Source organism: Crinia signifera, chromosome 4 (assembly GCF_055691185.1).
Source record: "Crinia signifera chromosome 4, ASM5569118v1, whole genome shotgun sequence".
Lineage (NCBI taxonomy): Eukaryota > Metazoa > Chordata > Amphibia > Anura > Myobatrachidae > Crinia > Crinia signifera.
In genome coordinates, this window is record NC_139220.1 from 173,566,584 (window position 1) to 173,587,262 (window position 20,679).

The following is a 20,679-nucleotide window of genomic DNA, read 5'->3' on the forward strand; positions in this document are numbered from 1 at the left end:
TCTTGTGAAGTGTATGTATAGCACCACACCTGTTTGGGAAGGATGTAATGCGTTAGCAGATCAAAAGCTTTATCTGCATCTAGGGAGACTATATTGCTCAGAAAGAGGGTGCATAAGTGGAAATCAGATGTGCATTACTGTAGCTGATATTTGTTATATTGACCACAGACCTTTTCCATTTAAAACTTGTCTGTTCTGTGAAAAAAGGCAGAATAACCTTCAAAAATTCAGATAAGATTTTTGTAAGCAATTTGTGCTCCACGTTGAGGAGGGACATCGGTCTATAGGAGCCTGGAAGAGAAGGGTTTATGGTGTAATTTTATTACTTCTGAAATAAAATAGAATGGAAGGGCCTCGGTTTCTATAAACAGATAACTATCATCCAGAGTCTGAAGAAGATGCCCGAAATGTAGTTTGGCAGCTTGATATGTGCTGTTAGAATTGGATTGGTTTATAGGGTTGGTAGACCTCAGTTAGCTTTTGTTGAAGGTCTAAATAGGTAGCAGCATGCTATTTCTGCAGGTTGAAAGCAAAATAAATAATATTTCCCCCTAGCAATCAAGATTATTTTGTTAAAAACCAAACTTTTTGCAAATCGATTGCTGGGGACTGCCCAGGAGCTCCCGGGCAATCCAAGGGAAATCGTTCCATGGTCGTCTATCGGTCGTGGATGATCGTGGCCGTTCTGGTTTATACCCCACATTAGTCTCAATTGTAGTGATCAGGAGAGGTGAGTTGGAAACCTCCAAAGCCTATATGGGCTTGATTCGTTAGCAAGTTGTAGCTCAACCAGACTAAACCAGGTTCAATATATGATCTCACGAGCTTTGGGAATATAACCAGGGAGAGGAGAATATAGTCTATTTTAGAAAGGGTATTATGTGTGTCTGAAAAGCAGATATGGTCCATTTCCATGGAATTGACAAGTCGCCAAACATCATAAATTGTAGTCTTTTAACTAAAAGATTTAAAGAGATTTTGGAGACTTGTATGCAGGGACTTTGATAACCACCAGTCTGAGCATGCAGGGCATTAAAGGACTTATTGGCACTTGTAGTTCTACAGCAGGATCAATGGAAAAATTAAAACACTGAAAAGTAAAAGTTTATTAACATACATTCATACACACATACATATACTCACCTATCAAGGGTGCCCTGCAGGTCAGTCCCCTTGTCCAGTAGAATAATCCAAGGGGTACCTGTAAAAAAATAAAACACTGAACTCCTCCAGTGAAGATCATGTCCTCTTCTCCAATAGGCATCCGGCTCCTCCCCGATACTGAGGGAAATCCCATTGACATCAGTCGAATGGACTTCCCATCACCCAAACAGGGCTGAGCTCCAGTGCAGTTCCACGGAAGATAGTGTGGAGCTGGCTCCATAGATTTGTAATGAACTTCTTAACATGTGAGTCTATGGCCGATTCTCACCATAGGAGCCCGTAATGGGAACTGGCTAATCTCCCTGACTGCAATGTTAACCCTTTGAGTGCCAATGTTGCTGTGAGAGATGTGCAAAATATCCACAGCGACTGATCTTTTTTTGGCGCAATGTTTAACAAATCTTCAATTAAGTGAGTTCAGATCATTTGCAGGCAATAACTAAAACAATTCATATTACTTGACTTCGACCCTGACATTTTTAGTGGATTTTTTGCACATCTCTCACAGCAATGGTGGCACTCAAAGGTTAAATTCGGGTCACCTTTGCAGTTGACCCAAATTAACTTTGTGGTCAGGTAGATTAGCTATGTGACATATGTGACTTGGTGCGATTTATTAGTATACTAAATAATCGCACTCTATTACATTTAACCCCAAAACTAAAATTTTCCAAACAATTGTTGGCATCAGTTTTTTGTTTTTTTTTAAATCCTAACATTCCACTGGGAGAAGTAAGGTTACATTCAACACTTGACTGAATCTCTCTGTTCTATTTATGGCACAACAAAATTAATTGTTAATATGAATCATCTTTGTTTTTGAAGTAGATGGGTTTACCAGCGCACTATAAAATGTGTCATCTAACTCATGAATAAACAGGAATATCAAATTTTCCAAGTGTCTTAAAAAGGTAAATGCTGGCTACTTTATTTTTACACTATAATATAGATATCAGTTTGAAGTACACCCCCCACCCAAATCTAACTCTCTCTGCTTATGTTACATCAGACACTTGGTTACATTTATTTTTTGCTCTTCAAATAGAATGTAGCCGACTGTAATTACTCTTTTCCTCTGATCTTCGTAATGTAAATACTTAGTGGGAAAGTACTTAATTACAGTTTAGTAACATTAGCCTCGGAGCATGGCTATGCAAAATACCCTAGTGTTGTTATTTACTTATTTATGTTTGTTACTTACAATGACCTTTATAGCTATTTGCTGCAATTAAAGATGAGAGTGGAGATTATTACTGTCGTTAATAGACTTAATGCATGAAAATATATATTCATATAAAGTACTAACATTATTACACTGTTGTATGTGTTTTTAACCAGAAATCTAGACCAGGGGTTCTCAAACTATTTTGTTCTGGGACCCCATCAGACAATAAAAATGATTACAGAATGCCAGCAAGTTACCACAGAATGGTTGTCAAACATGTGTGGTCATCAGACTGCACATACACAGCAGCATTGCAGAGAGAGAAAATGCTGTGAGGACTTTGAAGTAACAGACAATTCAACAGATTTATCAGCAGTGGCATAACTATAGCACCGCAGACCCTGCGACGGCGGGAAGGCGCTGGCTAAGTGTGGGCGCCGGGGGTCTCTGGGTGCTATTGTTACAACCCCCCCCCCTCCGGGCACTCTGCCAATACCTGGGCAGCGTGAAGCGACAGCACCGCAGTGTCCGGGAACTGAAGCGCTGAGAGCGGACACTGTGGACGGACAGTGGTGGCCAAGGCCGCTGATTGGCTGAGAGAGCGCACTCTCAGCCAATCAGCGGTCTATCTTTTGAATTTTCAAACTTTGCCACTGCTGTCCGTCTGCAGTGTCCGCTCTCAGCACTTCAGTTCACGGACACTGCGGGCGCCGCACCCAGGCGCCCGCACTTCATGCTGCCCAGACTCCTTCAATCACTGACTGAGAGGTTATAGAAGTCATCAGCCTGATGGTCAGCAACATGGAGTCATGGACCACTTTGGGGCCAGAACCCACAGTTTGAGAATTGGAGAGGTAGAAGATCACCAGATAATGAGGCTAGTCAGCTTCATTCATAGTTTAACACAGTTATGTCAGCCATAGGTGCCGATTTATGTTTTTGCAGGTGGGTGCTCAACCCAAAAATATATAGAGGAGTGGCTTCATGGGGAAGGGGTGTGGCCACAAAATAATACCAATTTATATTATGGAGCACAGTTGTCTCTAATATTCAAATTACGGCAACAGAGTTCCACATACATAAATGCCCCCACAGTGCAGGTACATAAATGCCCCCACAGTGCAGGTACATAAATGCCCCCACAGTGCAGGTACTCCGCGAACAGAATACACTCTTCCCGGCATACTGTTTCCCAGGTGGTGGGTCTGGCGATGTGGGTGCTGCAGCCGCAAATTAGCAAGTTAATATGGCGGCCCAGCAGCGGGACTCGGGCCCGTGGGTGCTCATCAATTTCCGTGGGTGCTCGGGCCCTTGAGCACCCACAGAATCGGCACCTATGATGTCAGCAGACGGGTGACTCATGATGCATGGATGTTGAAGTATGACCAGCCTTTTTAGGCTGGTGCAAGTTATGTCTTTATCGGGTCGAAAACTCCTTGTCAGAAACCAGGAAGAACATATTGGAAATTACAGTCTGAAGTAGAGAGAGCACACTGATGTAGGGGAGCAGTGCTGCTAAAATGAAGTAGTGCTAAACACTGGACTGAAGACAGAGGGAAACCAGATACAAATCACACTGCTAAGAACAGGAAAGCACAGGAAGGATGATAGTGTATAGTGGGAGGACACTATCAGAGAATTTCCACGGGACTCTGTTGTATATAGGCACTGCTGGCTCTGGTGCCTTCCTATGTAAAGGTGTCCATTACTGCATTTAGGAGTAAATAGAGGCAGCACTCAGAAGACTTGTGAAACATGTTTTAGTGCTCATAAAATGGTGGTCATCAGGACAATGTGCCAAGGAATACAGTGGTATTAAATACATAACACTTACCAGCCCCCTGTCCAAATAGCCCCCCCACCCCCGTCAGCACCACCGGGACCCGCCATCACCAGCCAAACGGATCTCTCACAGTGATGTTGCATGGCCACGGACATGCTGGAACTAACAAATATAAACACAGGATAAAATGGAATAAATCAAGTGTAAGTCATATAAATAACGCATATATAATTGCAATACATTTGTGTGCAGTGAACATAAGACATCATTTTATGAAGATAATAAGACAGTGGCTCCGGTATTCAGAAATTAATTCTGAGCCGGTATCACTGATTTAAAAGGACTGGCACCCGTATATATAATCATACTGTATGTTTAAATTGCTGCGCTGTCTACAGCACAGATACCTGTATAAGCAGAACAGCTAAACACTTTTGTAAAAATTAAGTTTGTGTCTGAATAGGTACTATTAATTTATAAGAAACATATAAACTAAGATTACTCTGCTGACACCTCTCATATACCTGTCTAACGTATGTGACAGCATAGAATTCTCATAGAGAATCTGCAGCTAAGTCATTGTTTATTTAGGGCTGCAATTTCATGCTGGCTTTGGGACACTTATGCTGAGGACGGTCTGTATACAGTGAAGTTGGAGCTGCAGCTGCAGATTATCGCCCTGCCTTTCACTTGAGAATCATGAATCCATTTACCAAATTGTCCCAGTGTAAGGATGCCTGAGTGCGGGGGCCCAATTGCATTACACCAAAAGGTCCTGTTAGCCTCCTACAATCTAAGGCTTTGCCTATAACAGCCACGTTTGTGGGGCCAAATTAGGTCTGGTCCTAGACCGGTGGCACCAGGTCTTTGAGGGGGACAAGTTTGCTTACAGGAGTCTTGGTGCACCGCAGAGAGGAGTGAAATGTGGCCACACTCAGACAACCAACCCTAGGATAGGGACCCACGGGTGCAACAATACACAGATGATACCTGGTAGATACTACTAACCCAACACTAGAAATGCAACAATGCGCAGGTGGGAATAGAAGTACACAACAAAACCCTGTAACCAGCACAGGTGCAGACCACCACTAACCATGGGATCTGGCCAACCCTGCTGTGCTGGTAACGACAACAATGCAGAAGATGACAATAATAAAGATAGAAAAAGCCTGCAGAGGGGTGCCCCCTGACTTATCTGAATGACGGCAAAGCAGACACAGGCAGGGTGACTCTGCAGCAGACAGCCTGTAACGCTGGCAAGGATGCTGGCAGGAACCAGGAACATGTTAAGCACAGGCTGAGCCCAGGAACGCTATAACCGGTGCCAGGCTGCTTAACTAACCCGAATAGATTAACAAAGGCCCACCCTAATGGCGTGTGACGTCAGCCACCGTCCTCCCAGCATGCCCAGCTGCCAGGCACAAGGGGCGGGACACATTAGGAGCACATTAATTGCAACTGTACACACCAAAATGTGTTGGATACGCAATGCTGAACTGACCACTCTCAGTAAAGTTATTGTTGTCAATAGTTTGGACCCCACAAGTGGTAAAGATAGGGCACACACACACACACAGCAACTTTTTTTCTGTCCTTGTCTCCAGGATTTTCATTTTTCCAATTCTTGTTAAACGTGCATTGTATTTATATGGTCAATTTATTTTGTTGAACTACATACTTATGGCTGTGTTTAGAGTCTTATATTGTTGCTGGAATTCTGCGCACTTCCATACTGTCACGCACGTAAAAGCACCAGCTGTAGAATATCGTAAGCTGAGTGCTTTAACGTTTGAGGATGTGTCCACGACAGAGTAGAGGAAACAATGAAGATAAAATATAATGAATTTAATAAAGATATTGCAAACAGTGATAATGATGGTATAACTGGGATATGACAGGCATGCAAATATAAAGTCAATTGTCCAGTAAGTTATTGTAATACATGATGAAGCTTGGTCCTTGAAAATTATTGCAATATACTTGAAGAGTGGAACTTGAATAAAAGTCTTTAGATTGTAGAAGGAATTGAAGATTGGATGGGTTGGAGAACGAATGAAGATTGTATTGCAAATTGGAAGATTGGATAAATGATTGAAGATTGAGATATTGGAAGATTGGTTGAAGATTGAGAGATTGGATGATTGGTTGAAGATTGAGAGATTGGACGATTGGTTGAAGATTGAGAGATTGGATGATTGGTTGAAGATTGAGAGATTGGATGATTGTTGAAGATTGAGAGATTGGATGATTGGAGGATTGAATGATTGGGGAATTGGATGGTTGCTTGAAGAATGGAGGATTGGAGGATTGAATGATTGGAGAATTGGATGGTTGCTTGAAGAATGGAGGATTGGATGATTGGAGGATTGGATGGTTGTTTGAAGAATATTGATAAATGAAGAATGATGTGTGAGACCGTGGCTGCTGCCAGAGGTAACCGTGGAAGTAACCATCAGGAGTGTAGCAAGGTGAGACCCCTTAGAGAGCCTGACCTTGCATGGTCCACATTGGCGGTAAGCAGAGTCCGATGGTACGTGAAGCAATGAACGGCCAGCAGGATCTCTTCCGGGAGAAGCTTGGGTTGTAGTGAGGACTACAGAGCCAGGTTGGAGCGAGTAAGCTCAGGAGTGTAGCAAGTACTACAGAGCCAGATGGGAGCAATGATGCTGCAGGGTGGACATCATTGTACTGACTGCCGGACTAGCCTGAGCAGTCAGTACTTACCAGGTGAGCTGTGCCGGGATTGGTCAGGCAATCAGGGAGTGAGGCGGAGCTGTGCAGGAGTGGCTGGGAAAAATAGGAAGATGGCGCCCGCCAGAGAGGGCGACAGATTCTAGCCGGCCCTGATAATACGCAGCTGCGCATGCACCGGCCTTTGCACAAACGCTAACCAGGCACAAACACACATGGCGGCATGCTACACATATCCTGCATGACACTGGAGCACAACACACCGGTGTCACCACGCGGTGACAACGCGACCATATGTACCCCTGTGAAGCCAGAGACATGAGCAGAGGTGAGCGCCATGGTTTTAATGTACCCAGAGGGTCCGGGGCTAAGCATGACACAGGGGTCTTTGTGTAAACGCCATGGTGGATGTGACACATACAGGTTATGTAGGGTTCTATATGGTATGCTAGAATCAGTTTGGTCGCATAAACATCTTAATCTTCTTGAGTTTATATGGTCTGAACAAGGGCACCGGATCAAGCTATTTTTGTATAGATGTTTCCGGAGTGCTGTACCTTTCTGCTCTTTCATCTTGTTCTGGCATCTGAAAAAATATCTTAACGTTTTTAGTGCACATCTCTAACTTCTTACATATATTTACTATATGGTTTACTTGTGAGATCTTATTAGGATGTGGTGGTATTTGCTATAATAGGAATCTCTGAAAAAACATTGAAATGGGTAACGCAAAGCAAATCTGTATACAGAGAATACGCTTACCCATTACACACTGAATTACTTCACAGGAATTTGCAAAAAAAATTTAAAATCTAGGCCCAAATGTAATAGGGTGTAAAATCAGAAAGTGAGAGATTTTGGGAGTGTTCCCATTTTTTCAAAGCAGCAATCATTTACACTGAAAAAACAGGTTGATATTGCCATGTTATAGATTGTCGCTTTAAAAAAATGTGAAAACTCTCCCAAAATCTCTCACTTTCTGATTCTTTTGTTGTGTAAACACGGTCGATTAGGCTTGCTATTCGGTCCCGATGCCATCAGTCCGCATTGGGATCGAATTGCACAGCAAGCCACCCACTCCCTGGGAGGCCCACCTCCTTATGGGAATATGGAGTATTTTTTACAGTGCAATGCTGGTATTAATATGATAAATTATCATGGATGTACTAGCTTCATTATCATATACTGTATATATATCTCAACTGGCCACACTCCTAAATAAGGGTCCCTATAAATACATTCCCTGGTGGGCCCCTTATACCCCAGTCCAACACTGTATAGGCAACATAACCTCTTTTCATTTACTGCATTTACCCCTTAGCTTCAGTGCAGACATCTACATCATGACAGACTAGGGACAAGATCACTAATTCTGTTCACTTTATTGTGCTCTCATCAAGACTCCTCTTAAAAAGAAAGTATTCAACGTGAATGGTGTGAAATGAACGTGTGGCATTTATGGTTTTCTTTGTTGACTAACATCTGGGCTTCCTTTATATATTTTCAATAGTTGAAAATCTAGAATGTTTTTCAGTGAATGACTCTTAACACGTTTTGTATCATCAATCATCCTCTCTTCCATGTCTGACATGAAGTTTCAATACATCAGTCATTGCACAGCTTAGCCCAAGTACTACAGTATGTCTGGTGCTGCTGTCTAAGCATAGTGTATATACACTGGAATGCTTTTCAGACATCTCCCTGCTAGGGAAGACCATGACCATTCATTAGAAGTTCCAATTGATTGTTAATTCTAAACAAAGTAAGATGGTTGTAAACCAAGACTGAGTGGTGAGTCATTGGTATCACAAACCAATGTATAATTCTAAATGTAAATGTTTGTAAAGACCAGGGGCTGAAGTATGAGCAAAATCAGTAAATGTGGGTATGTGAAAAGGCATGTGATTTTATTGGAGTGATGGATGTTGTATTTTCTAGTAATGTCTATGCAAAACAGTAAAACTGCTAGATTTGGACACTTGAAACACAGGCCCTCAATCTTAAATTCTGTCATTTATCTGTTTTTTATTTTTATTTATTATTATTATTTTTTTATTTCATTTATGGCGCAAAATTTAACTAAACCAATTAATTGACTTCAGACCATTTGCCGGCAGTAATTAAAGTGATTCATATTTGTTTTCAACTAGGACCCTACCATTTTTAGCAAATATTTTACACATCTCTGACAGCAACATTGGCACTCAAAAGGTTAAGAGGGTGATTGCTTATGTGGGTTCCTGGACACATGGGGTGAAATTTAATAGGATGAGAGATTCAGAAAATGAGAGATTTGGTAAGACATTTCCAGTTTTTTTAAAGCGGCAATGATTTACACTGCCAAACCAAACTGGTTTGGCAGTGTAAATCATTGCTGCTTTAAAAAAACTGGAAATGTCTTACCAAATCTCTCAATTTCTGAATCTCTCATCCTATTAAATTTCCAATTAATGTGTCGATCCCTAGGAGATCGTTTCAGTACATATAATACATACATCATAACATATATATTTATTTGTGCTTAGCAAACCCCCCCGAACCCCCCGCCGCCCCCCCCCCCCCCCCCCCCGCCTCTACTACATGGTCGGCACTGCAGCACAGGGGCAGCCACTGCTGCTCATATGTATCTATTTTGATGAAGTTTTTTTATGACATCCAGAGCAGATATAGATGCCTTGGCTGGTGGCTTGCCATATATTTGCAAATGTATGTAAGTGAGATTTCTGCCTGCATTACTGTTGTTATATAATATAGATGTTTCTTTTGCTAGTCCATTGTGGTGTGCTGGGCCAATTTATTTTTCTAATGAAGTCTTAAAAAACTAACTTTCAATTCTTGTTCTGTTTTTGGACTAAATTTGTACAATATATGTATGTGCAGAGTTTTAACACATGTACCTGAAATAGTAGAAGCAACACATATAACCAAAATATAAAAATGTAAGATACATTACACGTGCCCAATAATGTTCTTATGAGTAGTGAATTGGTATTACATAAGAAAGGTCTTTCTTTCACCCAAACAAATAGGAGCAATTATTTTATTTTAGTTTTGATCTTAGTCAAAGCTATTAGAAAACTTACTTTAAAGTAGCATTTTTTAAAACTCTTTGAAATATTCTCCTCCATAAGAAATAGGACTACATAAAGGATTATGATGTTTTGAAATCAGGTCTTACAAAGAAGCATCCAAATTATTTTCATTAAAATACAAAGGTATATAGCCATTTATAATGATGATTGCTGAAACATAGTTTTTTTCTGAATAAGAAAAGACGAATACTAATGTGAAAACAGAATATCATAATATTAAATATTATGAAACAAGCACATCAAACAGGCTCTCAAGACCCACTTCTTCACCAAACCCAGCCAAATCTCACCCTAACCCCCTGCTTACTGTCTACTTCATCTGTGTTACCCCAGTCTGTTTGCCCCTCCCGTTTAGAATGTAAGCTCTCACGAGCAAGGCTCTCTTTCCTCATGTATTTTATCTTCTCCCTCTAAAACCATCTTTGATGCCACGAAATCCTGTGGTTTCTGAGACCTTGATAGTTATTTCGGTACTCTTTACCTAGAACGGCGCCCACGATTGAAATCGCGGGCATCGCGGGTAAAATCGCGGTAATCGCGGGCATCGCGGGTAAATCGCGGGTACATCAAAATGGGGTACCCGCGATTACCGCGATTTTCCCATAGAGAACAATGTTAAAAAGCCTGATTGACCGCGATTTTAGCGTTAAATGCCTCAATGCCCGCGATTTTCCCATAGGAATCAATGTTAAATGGGCTACAGAGCCCAAATAGCCCCAATTAACCCTTAAATGTCCCCCCAATTTTTGTACGCCACCCCACGATCCACGTCAACCCGAAGCGTGGCGAGCGCAGCGAGCCCGCGAGGGGCGGCGGTACGCGTCCTACGACCTTTTCATGCCCTACTATCCATGTCGGCGTGGAGTTGAGAATAGAATAGTGTGGCGAGCGCAGCGAGCCACCGAGCCCGAAGCGTGGCGAGCGCAGCGAGCCCCGCGAGGGGACGCGGATACCTTCACAGTTATACGCGTCCCCTCGCGGGCTTCACAGGTGTCCGCGTGGCCACGGACACCTGTGAAGCCCGCGAGGGGACGCGCTTACCTGTGAAGGTATCCGCGTCCCCTCGCGGGGCTCGCTGCGCTCGCCACGCTTCGGGCTCGGTGGCTCGCTGCGCTCGCCACACTATTCTATTCTCAACTCCACGCCGACGTGGATAGTAGGGCATGAAAAGGTCGTAGGACGCGTACCGCCGCCCCTCGCGGGCTCGCTGCGCTCGCCACGCTTCGGGTTGGCGTGGATGGTGTGGTGGCGTAAAAAATTTTGGGGGACATTTAAGGGTTAATGGGCTCTGTGGCCCATTTAACATTGATTTCTATGGCCAAATCGGGTGGATTGAGGCATTTAACACTAAAATCGGGTCCATCGCGGCTTTTAACATTGCTTCCTATGGGAAATCGGGAGCATCGCGTCGCGGGCATCGCGGGTACATTTATGGCCGGCCGCGACGCGACCGACGCGATTTTTCAGGTTTAACATGGTTTTCAATGGGAAAATCGCGGGCATCGCGTCGGTCGCGTCGCGGGCAGGCATAAATGTACCCGCGATGCCCGCGACGGGCGCCGTTCTAGGTAAAGAGTACCGTTATTTCAGTGTCATCTGCTGGTGCAGCTATGTTTATGTACCCTGTACTTGCCCTCATGTGCTTCACATCTCAAGTGCTTTTTTGCATTTAATGTGCATACAATCATGCAATAAATTGCATGCCCCTTGCGACCTGAAATCGGTTGATAGAATGACGGATCTGCTATTTGGGGGTATAAAAACTGGCAGATCGCACATTGCATTGCGATAAACCGCATGTAATGCCACAAATATTATTTGCAGTTCATAATGGCATGTATTCAATGCTCCTATGTCGCCGTAAATAACGGTGAGTGTGCATGTTTTTTGGAGAGTGGTGAACTTTTCTCTCCTATTTTGTGCTTCCCTGTATTCAGCTCTGTTGCTTCTCCAAAAATATTTTGCGAAGCTAACTCAGTTCACCCTGCACTTCTCACCATTTCTGTTCAATGGGGATTTTAGTGTCTCTCTCCAAAAGTGTATTCAATGCACAAATTGCGAGACCTGCTGGTTTCTTTTTTTACAGCAGTTCTCCATTTTTCCCTCGGCATCTTTTTTAGGTGAACTGTAGGACTATCTTTGTTAAAGTTGTTATTTTTTTGTTTTTTAAGGCTTATAAATTAAAAAAAATGTACTCTAATGTATTTATTGCAAGTGCCATAATGCTGTACTTCTATATTAATTTATTTGGAATTTAATAAGTTATTTTAATGGTATCCAATAAGAAATCAGTAATGCTCCTAGTTATCAGTAATGCTCCTAGTAATCGGTAATCAGTAATGCTCCTAGTTAAACCAAGGCAGGGAAGCTCAGGGAGACCCCCCCTAACATAAAACCACAATTTAGGGGTGTATTAAAAAAAAAAACTAAACCAAAGCCCCCAAAAAGGCATTTAAAAACGCTAACAATTACAAAATAAATAAAATAAAAACCCAGGGCACTGAAACCACGGCCAAAGCACAACACAATAATAAGAATAAATGAGGACAAAATACACAGCACCAGTCTGCAGCCACAAACCCAATTAAAATTGTCACACAGCCATGTGTTGTAATAAAAACACTGCACAAAACACCTGTTCTTAAACCTGTTCAGAAGCCAAGATCCACAGATTCCCCGAACACCCTGCTCAAACACAAGTCAAGTCTGCACACCTCACGTGGAGAGCAGGAGAAACCTGATCTCTCCTGCTACAGCTCACCCTTTTCCCCTCGCATAATTATGCAGAGTTCGCAAAAAGGGATGGTGAGCTGCAGAAGCGTTGAATAAGGAGACAGACAGAAAGGAGGAGATGATTAAAAGTGGTGAGTGCTTCAGCGAGGTCACGGTGACCTGCACGAGCGAACAGTGAGCCTGACTCGCAAAAAGCATTGAATACATGCCAATATCTTGAGATGCGAGATTTGACTAACATGCCTTTGCTTCGCTTTGGGTGACACATGCGATCCATGCGATTTGTTGCTGCAATTGATCAAAATCACATTTTTGTACCTGAGATCTCACAATTGTATGGGCACCATTACTCTAACTAGCATAGTACTCATTCTGCTGCATTAGACTACTTATCTTTTGAATTATCTGCAACATGAATCTAAAAACATAAATTAAAATTGTATTTTTAATACAGAATTCAATGTAGACGATAATGAAACAGTATTTTGAGAATTTCTTATCAGTTCTTTGAATAATTTATTTAAACCTTGCTTCTTTGCTCTGTAGTAATCCCAGATTGTTTTTGCATACATCCTGGCAGTGCGTGCACCCATGAAATGCAAGATTTTATTAGAAATGCAGAGCCACGCAACGCAAAGTGAGGTCACACAGCTTTTCTACTATAAGTGACCTGGAAGAAATACATGAACGACTGAGGAATTATATTGCATTCCTTAAAATTGGCAATTAAGATAGCAGTCTATCAAGCATAGCAATACTATAAATTGATTTTTTAGTGTTTTTATACAAATTTTAAAAAGTTGAGGAAAAACTGTTTTAGTTACCATCTGCAAGGTCTAAACCCTCCTCCTATCAATACAAAAACCCCAATACATGTCCCATATTATTAAACTTTTTATTATGCTTTACATGAAAACTGTCAAGCATTTATTGGCCAAATTATACTGTTTAGATTCTTCCAATTATTCCCATGGTTCTGTACTATGTCATGACATTTAACCTTATAATAAAGATATTACATACCTTTTTATCTGCTCAGACGGTTGTGCACAAACACACATAAATTTGCTGGGAAATTGTAATGGAAGTGTATTGCTAATGCAATTCTCTGTGACAACTTACCATGAAAAATGGTTTGCAGGACGCAACTCTCTCCTAACTGAATTGGCTTCTGAATGTCACTGAAAATGAGAATTAAAATGCACATAAGGAACTTGATTTTCAATTGCACACAAAGCGCATGCAGCAGCATCTATTAGCGGTCACCCGTCTGCAAGTTTATGCAAATACCTTCCCTTGTGTACAACCGTGCAGCTGAATGAGAAAGGACTGAGATGGCTACTATAATTTATCCTTGTACAGAACAATTGGTCATTCCATTGAAAAATACACGTGCAGTAGTTTCTTTGTCTTACCATGGTATCCTGTGCTTGCACATGTGCTTATGAAAATGTATGTTGTGTTAATTTTATGTGAAAAGCAGGAAATTGCATCACTGCTTTCTAATGATCATGCAGGAAGTGCTGCAGAAGCCATTATTCAGCTTGATGCTGTAAAGACAACTTCTGCAGCTCTCCAGAGTTCACTTGTGATCTGCACACATACCACTTTACGCATTCCTCGCAACTGTTCTGCTTTCAGCAAGGCGGTCATGTTTTTCTGGGACTGGCCCTTTGTCTTACCCACAGGCGGCAATGTGCCATATGGGGGAAATGTTTTTAGGGGATGATCTATACAGAATGTAGGGAAAGTCAGGAGGCAGTAGTTCACACCCAGAGGGATGTAAATGATAATCGCCACAATGAGGCTCAGTCCATTTTTCAGCCAGGAACTCCTTATGTACCGGATCTAAAATGAAAAATTTGGGAGGTATGATTCACATAAGAAAAATAGTAACTCGTTATCAACCTTCTTGTTAGTAAGACACATAGCCTAGAGCTATGAAATAGGGAATATGTTTTATGTGTTGTACCAGGAACAACAGTATAATTCAGGGATAATTTATCATTGAAAGAAGAGCACAAAATCAAGGCCTGAGTGTTAGATTTGCAGGGCAATATGGGGTTTCACTGAGTATCCACACATCCCTGTGCCTCTGGAACCCTGGGCCATATTCTTCACTTCCAGCAGTCTTTTACGTTGAAAATTGGCTTTTTGCGAGTATGCGCACTCCTGCAATTCACCTATTCAATTGCAATTTCTCAAAAACACTATAACCACGAAAACAGTTTCTGGCAATGAAAAGTGAAAAATAGGTAAAACTGCCAGTACCCCCCACAAAAAGCTAAACTAACATTGGATAACAATATAGAAGTTTATTATTGGTTATAATAAAACAAATTTTGGTACTCAAATTGTGTCAAATGGCTAATATATACTTTTTGTTAAAAAAAAAAAAGAACAAAAATTACAAAAAAAAAACAAGTAAAAATTATATTGGAGGTTCATAAAAATGGTTATAAGTATATATTTAAGTCATTTTGCAACACTTTGAAAAAAGTCTGAAACAAATGATTGCTCCGACCTGCAAGCGTAAAAAGCCATCCCATACATAAAGCACTCCAACTTACCTGTCCCATACTGTACCTTGTATCACAATTTCCAGAATTTTGCTCTTTTTCCACCCCAAAATTGCATGTCTTTATTGCCAGTTAAAAATAATCCTAAAAAGAGAATAAAAAAAAAAAATATCCATCATATATTAGCCAACACAGTAGTTTTAGAATGGGTTTGTCCAACAGTCATGCTTGTCCTAGGTGTTTTGCAGACATTGCAAAGTTGTTTCACTGACTTTGGTTATGTCATGTCCAAATGTTAGGCCTTTTTAGCTTAAAATATACAAATGGATAACCCGATCAATTATTTACCAATTAAAACCGAGTGGACTGCTCCTCCTAAGCCAGAGGCCATTCCATGGTGGCCATAAATTGTTATTAAAAGTTCCTTTGCAAATAAAAGAAAAAATGCTCCAAGTCTGGACTCATTCTGAGCTTCCCCCCTTTTCCCTATTCAAAGAAAAGGTATTTCATCTATTTCATGTGTACTGAATAGACAACACCCTGAATAAAAAGTCCAAAGTTGCTAAATTCTTTGAATTTTGGGGAAGCTATAATTCAACCCTACCCATACCAACCAACCTTCATGATTTTTGTCATTGTATATCTTTTTTTTTTTTTCTCATTGATTTATGTATCATGATGCAATCATTGTCCAATGTATATCTGCAATTATTGTCAAATTTGTGCCAAATTACAGAGTCCTCCAATAAAAATTTGGAAGTTATAAATAAATGGAAACTTCTAAATGCCTAATTATCTGAACCATATCCCAAAATAGGGATTTTTCCCCAAGTTTTTAAACTGTTCAGAGGTGGTGAATTGAAATTCAATTTTTTTTTACGGCCAATTGAATAAACACTTTAATCGTAATCCCCCCATAGGCAGACGTTTCAGACATATTCATCCTCTCCAGCAGAGCCCCCCCATGTCAGTCTTCCCCAAACACACACACTCTGCAATGACCCCTTCCCCCCAGTAATTGAAGCTGGCCGCCCCTGCCTTACTCACCTCATTGACAGTCTGAGTTACAATGCTGCTGATGTTCTCATCTCTCCCCTCAGGCTGTAAAGAGATCAGCCTGAGAGAAGCTGCTCCCCCTGCCTGCCAGCGGCTGCATCTACATGTCACCGAGACTGCAGCCACAGGGTAAAACTGATCCGGGAGCTGCCGGGCGGGTGAGGGTGTGAGAGTGGGGATTGGGTGTGAGCCACCAGGTGGGTGAGGGTGTGTGCGCGGAGACAGCTCCGTGTGAGTGGGGGGGGTGCATAGTATAATGGATCCAGGAGCCGCTGAGTGGAGACAACTCCCCCTTTTGGGTATACAGGTTCTGGTATGCCATACCGGTGTATTCCAGCCCACTTCAAGCACTGATTACAGGTCATAATGCTGAATTAAAAGGTTTGCTTGGCAATTTTACACCTATTTTGACAAATTCACTTGCCACTGAAATGGTTAAAAAGAAAAAAAAATAATTTTAAATGTCTATTTGTGCTGTCTTGCATACAGTATATTAGGCCTGAGTCTTCAAACCTTATTGATACTTTGCGAATTTGCAGAAAACTGTGATCAGATAGTCGCCACCCGGACAAAGTGAATTCCCACCCTGTGCAAGTCTGCAAATGGCATAGAAATGGATCACTGATCACAGGCCATCTGCAAATCCAGCCTGGACACACCTGCATTTTTTCTGGCACTGCCAAAAAATGACCGGTTAAAAGCAACCAACGGCTAATTTATGTTACTGTTTGGCCTCGCTCATGCATGCTACGCTCCGTACTCATGCACTGTCAATAATTGATTGGCTTACAAAATTCGCACAACAGTGATCAGGTCTGAATAATCCCCCTTGTTTGTTATGCTGATGTCTGTGGTAACCTTTTTGTCTTAGACTCTACATCTCCATAAATGCCATTGCAAACAGCATCTAACATACTTAGTAAATTACAGTATGAGATTCATTGTAAATAAAATGAAATGCAAAGCTAAATAATGTTTCACACAGCCTGTTTATAGTGGATTTAGGATTTTAGTGTCCTTTTATGTAGAGAATATGTATTGTGTATATTTATTTGACTCAACTGAACCTTAGCATTTAAAGTAGTAGCAGTAATTATCAGGATCAGCAATGATCGCAAACAGAGATTTGGGTGGGGTGTGTCATAGGCAAACGCAGGGGTGGGGGAGCTACTGGTTGCCTGGAAACCCCCCTCCTTCCTTAAATTATGACAATAGCACTGGTATATAATATGATCAGTAGAGCTGCCACCACATCATGGCTTGTAATGGACGGTGCGGAGCTGCTACACATGCCTAGTGTACCAGCAATCCACTGTGTGTTCAAACTGAATTCTAAACTGTAGGAAAACATAAAGTAGCCATTTACCCAGCACAGAAATAAAAATAACTCACCTAAATCAAAGTGTCGTGTCACTATCCTGCAATAAAAAAGGCACAGATGTGCTCCATAGGATTTTGTCATTGTAGCCAGTTGAGTCATAGCAATTTATGTGAAAATGTTTGACTATTCTTAAAAACACTTCATTGTACTGGTTCTCTGCCCACTTCTATTCTGTAGCCAATCACATGCTGACTGTAGTTAAGGCAGAAAGTCAACATATTCGGGGGCAGATGTACAAAGCCTTGGAGAGTGATAAAGTGGAGAGCTCCAATAAAAACTATGGGGCAGATTTATTAAGCTCGATGAAGTCATAAAGTGTCTGGTTTTTATCACCGGCCAATCAGCTCCTACCTGTCATATTTCAAACCAAAGCCTGTAACTTCACAGTTAGGAGCTGATTGGCCGGTGATAAAAAACACACTTCATCACTTCACCGAGCTTAATAAATCTGGCCCTAAATATTTTTACAATTGGTAAATTGGAATCCTTTGCTAAAATGCAATTCTCATTAACAATAATACCATTTATACAGGAAAGCCCCTATGCTAATCCTGCCTTTTTCCATATAAGCCACTCCAGTGTGTAAGGTAGTAGCGTTAATGACACATGTAATTGCAGAGTATTCCTTGTGTGTACAGTATGTGTTTAGTGTAGAAGAGTGTAGTAGACACAAGGTTATGTGGGTACTCTATTAGTGATATGAACAGTGGCATCACTTGGGGGTGTGCAGCCCGCAATTGGTTGTCACCCTTCAGTAGGGTGACACCAAACAGAGCTGCACTCAGACCCCCACTATTTACAGTATATTGTACTACGGGTGACCACTGAATTTTGCACTATGGCTGAGCATTATGTCTATTGCACTATGGTAGCATTGCATAAATGGTACTACTGGGGGCATTACATAAATTACACTATGGGGGGAATATGGAATATGTATATGGCACTATGGGTGGCATTATGTATATGGAACTACAGGTGGGCACTATGTATATGGAACTATGGGGGTGCATTATATAAATGGCATTACTGGGGGAAATATTTATAAATAAACATTAGTAAAAACATCAGTGGTCAAGATTTCAGACCATTGATGATCAGAATGTCACGACTATTACAAATTTTCAGTTTTGCAGTGGGTGCTTCTATTACATTTCCCTGGTGACTGCTAAACTCTGACGGGTGGGGGGTGCCAGAGCTGCCCTATCAGCACTGATTTGCTGCATGAAAGGCACTGGGGGAGGGAACCAGAAAGTGGAGGGAAAAGAATGTCCCTCTGTGAGATGTAGCTTCTAGCAGCTGCACATTATGCATTTCTGACTAACACGTAAGTCCTGACTGGTGTGGTCGGATGTGATGTGACCTGGCCAGGCAAGTGATTAAAGGGCCTATTTTTATTGGGTATATACTGTATGGCTTTTCACCAGAGCATCAAGCCTCTTATGAGTTTGCACAGGGTTGAGTTATTATAAGACACTGAGGGGTGAGTGTGCAATAATAAACTGAAGGGGTTCTGCCTACTGCATTGTTGCGGCACAAATTACAATGTGATACAGTATGTTAAGTAACGCTGTCAATCAGTGCCAGATTAAGGTCTAAATGGGCCTGGAGCTGAAAATTATCATGGGCCTATTATGAGCAATAATAGGGGTTGTGAACAGCACCTAATAATGTGGGAGGCGTGACCAGGGCCGTTTTAACATTATATTGGGCCCCATGGCAAAAAATTCATTGGGCCCCTGGGCAAAAAATTCACTGCCCCCCCCCCTCTTCCCCCCCAAGTCCGGGATGAATACAGGGGGAGGCAACTGGTACCTTTGCAGCGTGGGATCCAGGCACGGTGAGCAGCAGTGAAACAGGCAGTCCGGGCAGCTGTAAGGACACTCTGGGCTGTAGTTACCCTATAAACCCGCCCAGCAGTGTGCAGCTATTTCTCCTCTGGGAGCTGCAGTGGCGGGTGGTGGGTGGCGAGCAGCGCAACAGTGGGGATCCGGGCAGCGCCGCAGCAAGGGTCCGGGCAGCGGTGGCAGCTGGGAGGTTTTAGTAGTCTGCAGACCGCAGTGTCCGGGAAGCGCTGGGTGAGCGTCGGACACTGCGGACAATTGCAGCAGAATTTGATAATTCAAAAGATAGGCTGGACGCTGATTGGCTGAGAGATCAGCCAATCAGCGACCGGCCTATCTTTTGAATGATCAAATTCTAGGAACTGTTAGCCATTGGAACAGGGTGGAGGTCGGAATTAGTGGGTCCCATGTTATCCTATGTTATCCTAGTTCCCAGGGGGCTAGGGATGTGGGGCTGGGCTCGTTGGAAAGCCCTGGCACTCAGATACAAAATGGGCCTATTTGGAGAGTCGGCCTGGATCTGTAGCTCCATCAGGCCCATTGTTAATCCAGCCCTGCTGTCAATAAGTGAAAAGTGATACATGTTACTATTAGTGATTACTGCTATTGATTGAATGTACAGTATAAACTAAGCTTACTGAATGTGGAAGATGTGCAGCTTCCTCACTAACTATGGCTACCTTTTTATTCCCTTAGGTATAATGTCTGACCACCAGTTTGGAACCCAATTCATGTGCAGTGTTGTGGCTTCACATGTAAGCCATCTGCCGACAACAAACCTCAGTTTTGTATGGATTGCTCCACCTGCAGGAACAGGATGTGTCAACTTTATGTAAGTACATAAATGGAAATACTTATTTTTTAATGCTTTGTGCTAATAATGTAATAGTTTTGCAATTAATTTCAAAGTAGAACAATGAATGGAAATAACATAAGACTTGGGGTAAAGCAAGCAATGCACATGTATATCCAGGACAGACAGCAATAGATATTTGTATATACTGTATGGTACCTGTTATTTTAGTAATTGTGTGAATTATGGTAATGTAGCCTTAGTTTGCACCTTCTAGGATAATCTGCTTGCAGCATTCTCTATAATCTATTAATACTCCTGCTAGCTCTGCAGTAGCACCACCAGCTACAGGGTGCCATTCCAGGCACCCTTTGAGCTGCATGCTCATTCACCTATGTGCCTTTACTGTACTCTATGAACACATGGACACTCCTGACACAGAGGGGACACAAGTG

The 20,679-nt window shown here is 42.0% G+C and overlaps 1 protein-coding gene and 1 long non-coding RNA gene across 6 annotated transcripts in view; one reads left to right on the forward strand and one right to left on the reverse strand.

Annotated features, from left to right (window-relative positions):
- RELN (reelin) overlaps positions 1-20,679 on the forward strand; it is a 479,555-nt gene that overhangs the window by 85,476 nt on the left and 373,400 nt on the right. For all 4 annotated transcript variants that reach the window (XM_083183017.1, XM_083183019.1, XM_083183018.1 and 1 more), the window contains exon 3: positions 20,128-20,263. In XM_083183017.1, coding sequence (XP_083039143.1) covers positions 20,128-20,263 — 136 coding nt within the window. The remainder of the gene's footprint in view (positions 1-20,127; positions 20,264-20,679) is intronic.
- LOC146074656 (uncharacterized) overlaps positions 5,946-20,679 on the reverse strand; it is a 164,592-nt gene continuing 149,858 nt past the window's right edge. The window contains exons 5-8 of one of the 2 annotated variants that reach the window (XR_014473447.1): positions 15,202-15,294; positions 14,237-14,479; positions 13,754-13,812; positions 5,946-7,392 (exon numbers count right to left, since the gene is read on the reverse strand). This is a non-coding gene — a long non-coding RNA (uncharacterized LOC146074656). Of the gene's footprint in view, positions 7,393-13,753; positions 13,813-14,236; positions 15,295-20,679 lie in introns of both variants that reach the window. The other variant, XR_014473446.1, reaches the window with a different exon arrangement.